At 46.9% G+C, this 12,500-nt stretch overlaps 1 protein-coding gene across 1 annotated transcript in view; it reads right to left on the reverse strand.

Annotated features, from left to right (window-relative positions):
• LOC106595813 (NT-3 growth factor receptor) overlaps positions 1–12,500 on the reverse strand; it is a 165,240-nt gene that overhangs the window by 118,918 nt on the left and 33,822 nt on the right. The window contains exon 3 of the mRNA XM_045708728.2: positions 3,187–3,258. Coding sequence (XP_045564684.2) covers positions 3,187–3,258 — 72 coding nt within the window. The remainder of the gene's footprint in view (positions 1–3,186; positions 3,259–12,500) is intronic.

The following is a 12,500-nucleotide window of genomic DNA, read 5'->3' on the forward strand; positions in this document are numbered from 1 at the left end:
TGAGGGATTGGAGCTCCCTGGCAGTGTGAACACAGAGTGTCAGCCCTCATATATATATAGTTGAGTCAGTAGTCTCATATATAGTCTCGTATATAGTTGAGTCAGTTATCTCACAGCTATGTGAGTCAGTTGTCTTGTATATAGTTATGAGACAACTGACTCAACAATATACGAGACAGTAGGTGTCATAGAAGCCTCTCTACCAACCCAGAGACAGACGTTCAGCCTGAACTCTATATTATAGCCCTGCCTCCCTCTCTGGTCCAGACATTCAGCCTGAACTCTATATTATAGCCCTGCCTCCCTCTCTGGTCCAGACGTTCAGCCTGAACTCTATATTATAGCCCTGCCTCCCTCTCTGGTCCAGACGTTCAGCCTGAACTCTATATTATAGCCCTGCCTCCCTCTCTGGTCCAGACGTTCAGCCTGAACTCTATATTATAGCCATGCCTCCCTCTCTGGTCCAGACGTTCAGCCTGAACTCTATATTATAGCCCTGCCCCCCTCTCTGGTCCAGACATTCAGCATGCACTCTATATTATAGCCATGCCTCCATCTCTTGTCCCGACATTCAGCCTGAACTCTATATTATAGCCATGCCTCCCTCTCTGGTCCAGACGTTCAGCCTGAACTCTATATTATAGCCATGCCTCCCTCTCTGGTCCAGACGTTCAGCCTGAACTCTATATTATAGCCATGCCTCCCTCTCTGGTCCAGACGTTCAGCCTGAACTCTATATTATAGCCCTGCCCCCTCTCTGGTCCAGACATTCAGCCTGAACTCTATATTATAGCCCTGCCCCCCTCTCTGGTCCAGACGTTCAGCCTGAACTCTATATTATAGCCATGCCTCCCTCTCTGGTCCAGACGTTCAGCCTGAACTCTATATTATAGCCATGCCTCCCTCTCTGGTCCAGACGTTCAGCCTGAACTCTATATTATAGCCCTGCCCCCCTCTCTGGTCCAGACATTCAGCATGCACTCTATATTATAGCCATGCCTCCATCTCTTGTCCCGACATTCAGCCTGAACTCTATATTATAGCCCTGCCCCCCTCTCTGGTCCAGACATTCAGCCTGAACTCTATATTATAGCCCTGCCCCCCTCTCTGGTCCAGACATTCAGCCTGAACTCTATATTATAGCCCTGCCTCCCTCTCTGGTCCAGACGTTCAGCCTGAACTCTATATTATAGCCCTGCCCCCCTCTCTGGTCCAGACATTCAGCCTGAACTCTATATTATAGCCCTGCCCCCCTCTCTGGTCCAGACATTCAGCCTGAACTCTATATTATAGCCCTGCCCCCCTCTCTGGTCCAGACATTCAGCCTGAACTCTATATTATAGCCATGCCTCCCTCTCTGGTCCAGACATTCAGCCTGAACTCTATATTATAGCCTGTCGCCCTGCCTCCCTCTCTGGTCCAGACATTCAGCCTGAACTCTATATTATAGCCCTGCCCCCCTCTCTGGTCCAGACATTCAGCCTGAACTCTATATTATAGCCCTGCCCCCCTCTCTGGTCCAGACATTCAGCCTGAACTCTATATTATAGCCCTGCCCCCCTCTCTGGTCCAGACATTCAGCATGCACTCTATATTATAGCCATGCCTCCCTCTCTGGTCCAGACGTTCAGCCTGAACTCTATATTATAGCCCTGCCCCCCTCTCTGGTCCAGACATTCAGCATGCACTCTATATTATAGCCATGCCTCCCTCTCTGGTCCAGACGTTCAGCCTGAACTCTATATTATAGCCCTGCCCCCCTCTCTGGTCCAGACATTCAGCCTGAACTCTATATTATAGCCCTGCCCCCCTCTCTGGTCCAGACGTTCAGCCTGAACTCTATATTATAGCCCTGCCTCCCTCTCTGGTCCAGACGTTCAGCCTGAACTCTATATTATAGCCATGCCCCCCTCTCTGGTCCAGACATTCAGCCTGAACTCTATATTATAGCCCTGCCCCCCTCTCTGGTCCAGACATTCAGCCTGAACTCTATATTATAGCCATGCCTCCCTCTCTGGTCCAGACATTCAGCCTGAACTCTATATTATAGCCTGTCGCCCTGCCCCCCTCTCTGGTCCAGACATTCAGCCTGAACTCTATATTATAGCCATGCCTCCCTCTCTGGTCCAGACGTTCAGCCTGAACTCTATATTATAGCCCTGCCCCCCTCTCTGGTCCAGACATTCAGCATGCACTCTATATTATAGCCATGCCTCCATCTCTTGTCCCGACATTCAGCCTGAACTCTATATTATAGCCATGCCTCCCTCTCTGGTCCAGACGTTCAGCCTGAACTCTATATTATAGCCATGCCTCCCTCTCTGGTCCAGACGTTCAGCCTGAACTCTATATTATAGCCATGCCTCCCTCTCTGGTCCAGACGTTCAGCCTGAACTCTATATTATAGCCCTGCCCCCCTCTCTGGTCCAGACATTCAGCCTGAACTCTATATTATAGCCCTGCCCCCCTCTCTGGTCCAGACGTTCAGCCTGAACTCTATATTATAGCCATGCCTCCCTCTCTGGTCCAGACGTTCAGCCTGAACTCTATATTATAGCCATGCCTCCCTCTCTGGTCCAGACGTTCAGCCTGAACTCTATATTATAGCCCTGCCCCCCTCTCTGGTCCAGACATTCAGCATGCACTCTATATTATAGCCATGCCTCCATCTCTTGTCCCGACATTCAGCCTGAACTCTATATTATAGCCCTGCCCCCCTCTCTGGTCCAGACATTCAGCCTGAACTCTATATTATAGCCCTGCCCCCCTCTCTGGTCCAGACATTCAGCCTGAACTCTATATTATAGCCCTGCCCCCCTCTCTGGTCCAGACATTCAGCCTGAACTCTATATTATAGCCCTGCCCCCCTCTCTGGTCCAGACGTTCAGCCTGAACTCTATATTATAGCCATGCCTCCCTCTCTGGTCCAGACGTTCAGCCTGAACTCTATATTATAGCCATGCCTCCCTCTCTGGTCCAGACGTTCAGCCTGAACTCTATATTATAGCCCTGCCTCCCTCTCTGGTCCAGACGTTCAGCCTGAACTCTATATTATAGCCCTGCCTCCCTCTCTGGTCCAGACGTTCAGCCTGAACTCTATATTATAGCCTGTCGCCATGCCTCCCTCTCTGGTCCAACAGGAAGTTCTGTCTAAAGTCAAAGCTCAGGTCATATTTATAGACTTACATGTATCGTAGATGAGGGTTCTGGGAGAAAGCCCGGGCCTGGATGGAGTGTAGACTGCAGTTCATAACGGTTCTGAAAGACACATCAAATCAAATCAAATGTATTTATTTATAAAGCCCTTCTTACATCAGCTGATGTCTCAAAGTGCTGTACAGAAACCCAGCCTAAAACCCCCCAAACAGCAAGCAATGCAGGTGTAGAAGCACGGTGGCTAGGAAAAACTCCCTAGAAAGGCCAAAACCTAGGAAGAAACCTAGAGAGGAACCAGGCTATGAGGGATGGCTAGGAAAAACTCCCCTAGAAAGGCCAAAACCTAGGAAGAAACCTAGAGAGGAACCAGACTCTGAGGGGTGGCCAGTCCTCTTCTGGCTGTGCCGGGTGGAGATTATAAGAGAACATGGCCAAAATGTTCAAATGTGGACACACAGACAGTTTGGTCATGTTTTAATCAGCTTGGTCATGTTTGTATATAGTATACAGGTACCGTAATACCCTGTTTATAGCCTCCACATTGACTCTGTACCAGTACCCCCTGTATAAAGCCTCCACATTGACTCTGTACCTACCGGTACCCCCTGTATATAGCCTCCACATTGACTCTGTACCAGTACCCCCTGTATAAAGCCTCCACATTGACTCTGTACCGGTACCCCCTGTATATAGCCTCCACATTGACTCTGTACCTACCGGTACCCCCCTGTATATAGCCTCCACATTGACTCTGTACCGGTACCCCCTGTATATAGCCTCCACATTGACTCTGTACCTACCGGTACCCCCCTGTATATAGCCTCCACATTGACTCTGTACCTACCGGTACCCCCCTGTATATAGCCTCCACATTGACTCTGTACCGTAACACCCTGTATATTGCCTCCACATTGACTCTGTACTGGTACCCCCATTATATAGCCTCCACATTGACTCTGTACCGGTACCCCCTGTATATAGCCTCCATATTGACTCGGTACCGGTACCCCCTGTATATAGCCTCCACATTGACTCTGTACCGGTACCCCCTGTATATAGCCTCCACATTGACTCTGTACCGGTACCCCCTGTATATAGCCTCCACATTGACTCTGTACCGGTACCCCCTGTATATAGCCTCCACATTGACTCTGTACCGGTACCCCCTGTATATAGCCTCCACATTGACTCTGTACCGGTACCCCTTGTATATAGCCTCCACATTGACTCTGTACCGGTACCCCCTGTATATAGCCTCCACATTGACTCTGTACCGGTACCCCCTGTATATAGCCTCCACATTGACACTGTACCGGTACCCCCTGTATATAGCCTCCACATTGACTCTGTACCGGTACCCCCTGTATATAGCCTCCACATTGACTCTGTACCGGTACCCCCCTGTATATAGCCTCCACATTGACTCTGTACCGGTACCCCTGTATATAGCCTCCACATTGACTCTGTACCGGTACCCCCTGTATATAGCCTCCACATTGACTCTGTACCGGTACCGCCTGTATATAGCCTCCACATTGACTCTATACCGGTACCCCCTGTATATAACCTCCACATTGACTCTGTACCGTAACACCCTGTATATAGCCTCCCCATTGACTCTGTACCGGTACCCCCTGTATATAGCCTCCACATTGACTCTGTACCGTAACACCCTGTATATAGCCTCCACATTGACTCTGTACCGGTACCCCCTGTATATAGCCTCCACATTGACTCTGTACCGGTACCCCCTGTATATAGCCTCCACATTGACTCTGTACCGGTACCCCCTGTATATAGCCTCCACATTGACTCTGTACCGGTACCCCCTGTATATAGCCTCGCTATTGTAAGTAAGTAAAGTCTACACTTGTTGTATTCGGCGCATTTGACAAAGTTTGATTTGATTTTGATTTCAATTGTGAAATAATGATTTGTGACAATACAGTAACTTGTTGACGGTCCTTGGTCACCACAGAGAGAACAGGCGCCCACGGCCTTGGTCACCACAGAGAGAACAGGGGCCCATGGCCTTGGTCACCACAGAGAGAATGAACAGGGGCCCACGGCCTTGGTCACCACAGAGAGAATGAACAGGTGCCCATGGCCTTGGTCACCACAGAGAGAACAGGGGCCCACGGCCTTGGTCACCACAGAGAGAATGAACAGGCGCCCACGGCCTTGGTCACCACAGAGAGAATGAACAGGGGCCCACGGCCTTGGTCACCACAGAGAGAATGAACAGGGGCCCACGGCCTTGGTCACCACAGAGAGAATGAACAGGGGCCCACGGCCTTGGTCACCACAGAGAGAATGAACAGGGGCCCACGGCCTTGGTCACCACAGAGAGAATGAACAGGGGCCCACGGCCTTGTTCACCACAGAGAGAATGAACAGGGGCCCATGGCCTTGAGTTACGGATACAGGTATCCTGTGTGTGTGAATTTCTTTTCTCTCTTCTCCTCCTCACAGGTGGCAATCATCACTCCCCAATCAGTCAGTAATCAGAAGACACCTGCTCTTTTTACCTTACCCAATCACATCCCTTTCCCTTGGTTTAAAACCCCAGTCAGTTATTTTCTCTAGAGCTCAATCTCTCTGTCATTCAATCTCTCTGTGTCCCCATCTGTCTGTCTGTCTGTCTGTCTGTCTGTCTGTCTGTCTGTCTGTCTGTCTGTCTGTCTGTCTGTCTGTCTGTCTGTCTGTCTGTCTGTCTGTCTGTCTGTCTGTCTCGCTGTCTCTCGCTCTCTCTCGCTGTCTCTCACTCTCTCGCTGTCTCTCTCTCGCTGTCTCTCTCTCTCTGTCTCGCTCTCTCTCTCTCTCTCTCTCTCTCCCCATTTCGCTCTGTGTCCCCATCTCTCTCTCGCTCTGTGTCCCCATCTCTCTCTCTCTCTCTCTCTCTCTCTCTCTCTCTGTCTGTCTGTGTTCCCATCTCTCTCTCTCCTCTCTCTCTCTCTCTCTGTCTGTCTGTGTTCCCATCTCTCTCTCTGGATTGATCTCTCTTTTGTTTTTGCACCTACATGTCACTTTGTCCGGTATCCTGTGAGTATTGTATTGTTGTGGTGCATGTTTGATGGTGGGAAAAGGGGGTACCAAGACAAGTCGCCAATGGGCATACACCACCCGTAGGAATACTTTGTCTAAATACCCTATTTAGAACTGGGTGGACCACCCACTGTATTGTTGGTTAGTTAGCTAGCTGTTATTGAGGTTGGCTAGTCTAGTTTAGGGGTGTTTTTGGATTTATTGTTTCTTCCCTTGGGTCCAACTCAGCCCCTTTTCCCGCCCCCCTTTACCGTGTGTTTAAGGAATAAACCTTTAGTGTTCGACGGTAGATTTAAGTTGTCTGTGGTTATTTGTTCTCACTGTCCCTTTTCACTGTTATAATTTGCATGAGTTATGTTATTGGTCTCGTTTCCATCCCCCCCTAGACTGCAGGGCCAAAGGGATTCGTAACACCTTGGTCACCACAGAGAGAACAGGCGTCCATGGCCTTGTCACCACGCTTATTTATACTCTCTCTCTCTCTCTCTCTCTCTCTGTCTCTCTCTCTCTCTGTCTCTCTCTCTCTCTGTCTCTCTCTCTCTCTGTCTCTCTCTCTCTGTCTCTCTCTCTCTCTGTCTCTCTCTCTCTCTCTCTCTCTCTCTCTCTCTCTCTCTCTCTCTCTCTCTCTCTCTCTCTCTCTCTCTCTCTCTCTCTCTCTCTCTCTCTCTCTCTCTCTCTCTCTCTCTCTCTCTCTCTGTCTCTCTCAATTCAAGGGGCTTTATTGACATAGGAAACATATGTTAACATTGCCAAAGCAAGTGAGGTAGATAATATACAAAAGTGAAATAAACAATAAAAAATGAACAGTAAACATTACACATACAAAAGTTTCAAAATATTTTTTATTTTATTTATTTATTTCACCTTTATTTAACCAGGTAGGCCAGTTGAGAACAAGTCCTTTATTTAACCAGGTAGGCTAGTTGAGAACAAGTTCTCATTTACAATTGCGACCTGGCCAAGATAAAGCAAAGCAGTTCGACAACATACAAAAACACAGAGTTACACATGGAGTAAAACAACATACAATCAATAATACAGTAGAAAAATAAGTCTATATACAATGTGAGCAAATGAGGTGAGATAAGGGAGGTAAAGGCAAAAGGCCATGGTGGCAAAGTAAATACAATATAGCAAGTAAAACACTGGAATGGTAGATTTGCAGTGGAAGAAAGTTCAAAGTTAAAATATAAATAATATGGTGCAAAATAAATAAAATAAATAAATACAGTAGGGGAAGAGGTAGTAGTTTGGGCTAAATTATAGATGGGCTATGTACAGGTGCAGTGATCTGGGAGCTGCTCTGACAGCTGGTGCTTAAAGCTAGTGAGGGAGATAAGTGTTTCCAGTTTCAGAGATTTTTGTAGTTCGTTCCAGTCATTGGCAGCAGAGAACTGGAAGGAGAGATGACCAAAGGAGGAGTTGGCTTTAGGGGTGACCAGAGAGATATACCTGCTGGAGCGCGTGCTACAGGTGGGTGCTGCTATGGTGACCAGTGAGCGGAGATAAGGGGGGGCTTTACCTAGCAGAGACTTGTAGATGACCTGGAGCCAGTGGGTTTGGCGACGATTATGAAGCGAAGGCCAGCCAACGAGAGTGTACAGGTCGCAATGGTGGGTAGTATATGGGGCTTTGGTGACAAAACGGATGGCACTGTGATAGACTGCATCCAGCTTGTTGAGTAGGGTATTGGAGGATATTTTGTAAATGACATCGCCGAAGTCGAGGATTGGTAGGATGGTCAGTTTTACGAGGGTATGTTTGGCAGCATGAGTGAAGGATGCTTTGTTTGCGAAATAGGAAGCCAATTCTAGATTTAACTTTGGATTGGAGATGATTGATGTGAGTCTGGAAGGAGAGTTTACAGTCTAACCAGACACCTAGGTATTTGTAGTTGTCCACAAATTCTAAGTTAGAACCGTCCAGAGAAGTGATGCTGGACAGGCGGGCAGGTGCAGGCAGCGATCGGTTGAAGAGCATGCATTTAGTTTTACTTGTGTTTAGAAGCAGTTGGAGACCACGGAAGGAGAGTTGAATGGCATTGAAGCTCGTCTGGAGGGTTGTTAACCTGTTAGGGCTAGGGGGCAGTATTGACACGGCTGGATAAAAAAACATACCCGATTTAATCTGGTTACCACTCCTACCCAGTAACTAGAATATGCATATACTTATTACATATGGATAGAAAACACCCTAAATTTTCTAAAACTGTTTGAATGGTGTCTGTGAGTATAACAGAACTCATTTGGCAGGCAAAACCCTGAGACATTTTCTGACAGGAAGTGGATACCTGATGTGTTGTATTACCTTTAAACCTATCCCATTGAAAAACACAGGGGCTGAGGAATATTTTGGCACTTCCTATTGGTTCCACTAGATGTCACCAGCCTTTACAAAGTGTTTTGAGTCTTCTGGAGGGAGATCTGACCGAACATGAGCCATGGAACGATGATGGCCCATTAGACACCTGGCGCGCGAGTTCATGTTGGGTACCCTTGTTCCAATACGTTATAAAAGAGTATGCATTCGTCCACCTTGAATATTATTCATGTTCTGGTTAAAAAAGGCCCTAATGATTTATGCTATACAACGTTTGACATGTTTGAACGAACGTAAATATATTTTTTCCCCTCGTTCATGACGAGAAGTCCAGCTGGCTTAGATCATGTGCTAACAAGACGGAGATTTTTGGACATAAATGATGAGCTTTTTTGAACAAAACTACATTCGTTATGGACCTGTGATACCTGGAAGTGACATCTGATGAAGAGAATCAAAGGTAATGGATTATTTACATAGTATTTTCGATTTTAGATCTCCCCAACATGACGTCTAGTCTGTATCGCAACGCGTATTTTTCTGGGCGCAGTGCTCAGATTATTGCAAAGTGTGATTTCCCAGTAAGGTTATTTTTAAATCTGGCAAGTTGATTGCGTTCAAGAGATGTAAATCTATAATTCTTTAAATGACAATATAATATTTTACCAATGTTTTCTAATTTTAATTATTTAATTTGTGACGCTGACTTGACTGCCGGTTATTGGAGGGAAACGATTTCCTCAACATCAATGCCATAGTAAAACGCTGTTTTTGGATATAAATATGAACTTGATAGAACTAAAAATGCATGCATTGTCTAACATAATGTCCTAGGAGTGTCATCTGATGGAGATTGTAAAAGGTTAGTGCATCATTTTAGCTGGTTTTATGGTTTTGGTGACCCTGTCTTTGAATTGACAAAACATTACACACAACTCTTGTAAATGTACTGTCCTAACATACTCTAAATTTATGCTTTCGCCGTAAAACCTTTTTGAAATCGTAAAACGTGGTTAGATTAAGGAGATGTTTATTTTTCAAAGGGTGTAAAATAGTTGTATGTTTGAAAAATTTGAATTTTGACATTTATTTGGATTCAAATTTGCCGCTCTTGAAATGCACCTGCTGTTGATGGAGTGCACCACGGGTGGCACGCTAGCGTCCCACCTAGCCCATAGAGGTTAACACAGTGTCCAAAGAAGGGCCAGAAGTATACAGAATGGTGTCGTCTGCGTAGAGGTGGATCAGAGATTCACCAGCAGCAAGAGCGACATCATTGATACAGAGAAAAGAGTTGGCCCAAGAATTGAACCCTGTGGTACCCCCATAGAGACTGCCAGAGGTCCGGACAGCAGGCCCTCCGATTTGACACACTGAACTCTATCAGAGAAGTAGTTGGTGAACCAGGCGACGCAATCGTTTGAGAAACCAAGGCTGTTGAGTCTGCCGATGAGGATGTGGTGATTAACAGAGTCAAAAGCTTTGGCCAGGTCAATGAATACGGCAGCACAGTATTGTTTCTTATCAATGGCGGTTACGATGTTGTTTAGGACCTTGAGCGTGGCTGAGGTGCACCCATGACCAGCTCTGAAACCAGATTGCATAGCGGAGAGGGTGCGGTGGGATTCGAAATGGTCGGTAATCTGTTTGTTGACTTGGCTTTCGAAGACCTTAGAAAGGCATGGTAGGATGGATATAGGTCTGTAGCAATTTGGGTCAAGAGTGTCACCTCCTTTGAAGAGGGGGATGACAGCAGCTGCTTTCCAATCTATGGGAATCTCAGACGACACGAAAGAGAGGTTGAACAAGCTAGTAATAGGGGTTGCAATAATTTCGGCAGATAATTTTAGAAAGAAAGGGTCCAGATTGTCTAGCCCAGCTGATTTGTAGGGGTCCAGATTTTGCAGCTCTTTCAGAACATCATCTGAATGGATTTGGGAGAAGGAGAAATGGGGGAGGCTTGGGCGAGTAGCTGTGGGGGGTGCAGTGCTGTTGAATGCAGTAGGGGTAGTTAGGTGGAAATCAAGGCCAGCCGTAGAAAAATGCTTATTGAAATTCTCAATTATAGTGGGCTTATCGGTGGTGACAGAGTTTCCTATCCTCAGTGCAGTGGGCAGCTGGGAGGAGGTGCTCTTATTCTCCATGGACTTTACAGTGTCCCAGAACTTTTTGGAGTTTGAGTTGCACGAAGCGAATTTCTGTTTGAAAAAGCTAGCCTTGGCGTTTCTAACTGCCTGTGTGTATTGGTTTCTAACTTCCCTGAAAAGTTGCATATCGCGGGGGCAGTTCGATGCTAATGCAGAACGCCACAGGATATTTTTGTGTTGGTTAAGGGCAGTCAGGTCTGGGGAGAACCAAGGGCTATATCTGTTCCTGGTTCTAAATTTCATGAAAGGGGCATGCTTATTTAAGATGGTGAGGAAGGAATTTAAAAAAAAATAACCAGGCATCCTCTACTGACGGGATGAGGTCAATATCCTTCCAGGATACCAGGGCCAGGTCGAATAGAAAGGCTTGCTCGTTGAAATGTTTCAGGGAGCGTTTGATAGTGATGAGTGGAGGTCGTTTGACCTCTGACCCATTACGGGTGCAGGCAATGAGGCAGTGATCGCTGAGATCTTGGTTGAAAACAGCAGAGGTGTATTTAGAGGGCACGTTGGTTAGGATGATATCTATGAGGGTGCCAGTGTTTGCGGCTTTGGGGTTGTACCTGGTGGGTTCATTAATAATTTGTGTGAGATTGAGGGCAACAAGCTTGGATTGTAGGATGGCTGGGGTGTTAAGCATGTCCCAGTTTAGGTCACCTAGTAGCACGAGCTCTGAAGATAGATGGGGGGCAATCAGTTCACATATGGTGTCCAGAGCACAGCTAGGGGCCGAGGGGGGTCTATAGCAGGCGGCAACGGTGAGAGACTTGTTTTTGACTTGTTTTTGGAGAGGTGGATTTTTAAAAGTAGAAGTTCAAATTGTTTGGGTACAGACCTGGATAGCAGGACAGAACTCTGCAGGCTATCTCTGCAGTAGATTGCAACACCGCCCCTTTTGGTCGTTCTATCTTGTCTGAAAACGTTGTAGTTAGGGATGAAGATTTCAGAGTTTTTGGTGGACTTCCTAAGCCAAGATTCAGACACAGCTAGGACATCCGGGTTGGCAGAGTGTGCTAAAGCAGTGAATAAAACAAACTTAGGGAGGAGGCTTCTAATGTTAACATGCATGAAACCAAAGCTATTACGGTTACAGAAGTCATCAAAAGAGAGCGCCTGGGGAGTAGGAGTGGAGCCAGGCACTGCAGGGCCTGGATTCACCTCTACATCCCCAGAGGAGCAGAGAAGCATAAGTATGAGGGTACGGCTAAAAGCTATAAGAATTGGTCATCTGTGACGTCCAGAATAGAGAGAAAAAGGAGCAGGTTTCTGGGGGCGATAAAATAGCTTCAAGGTATAATGTACAGACAAAGGTATGGTGGGATGTGAGTACAGAGGAGGTAAACCTAGGCATTTAGTGATTATGAGAGAGATATTGTCTCTAGAAACATCATTGAAACCAGAAGATGTCATAGCATGTGTGGGTGGAGGAACTGAGAGGTTGGATAAGGTATAATGAGCAGGGCTAGAGGCTCTACAGTGAAATAAGCCAATAAACACTAACCAGAACAGCAATGGACATTGCATATTGACATTAAGGAGAGGCATGCTTAGCCGAGTGATCATAAGGGTCCAGTGAGATTCAGACAGCTAGCCGGGCCATAGGTAGCAAGCTGGTGGAAGATGGAGGGAGGTCTGTTTTTAGCCACTTCGTGCGTTTCCGTCTGTGGGTTAGTGGGGTTCCGTGTGGAAGGGGGGACCAGTCCAAGTTGGCAAAATAGTTAGTTACAGTGGCCCAAGAAAAGTGTCCGATAAACCTATTCAGATCGCAGCCGATAAGACAGCTAACGATTAGCGGGCCGCAGATGGGCGATCAGGTTACGTCGCGACGGAGGG

The sequence above is a fragment of the Salmo salar genome, chromosome 26, assembly GCF_965601325.2.
Source record: "Salmo salar chromosome 26, fSalSal1, whole genome shotgun sequence".
Classification (NCBI taxonomy): Eukaryota; Metazoa; Chordata; class Actinopteri; order Salmoniformes; family Salmonidae; genus Salmo; species Salmo salar.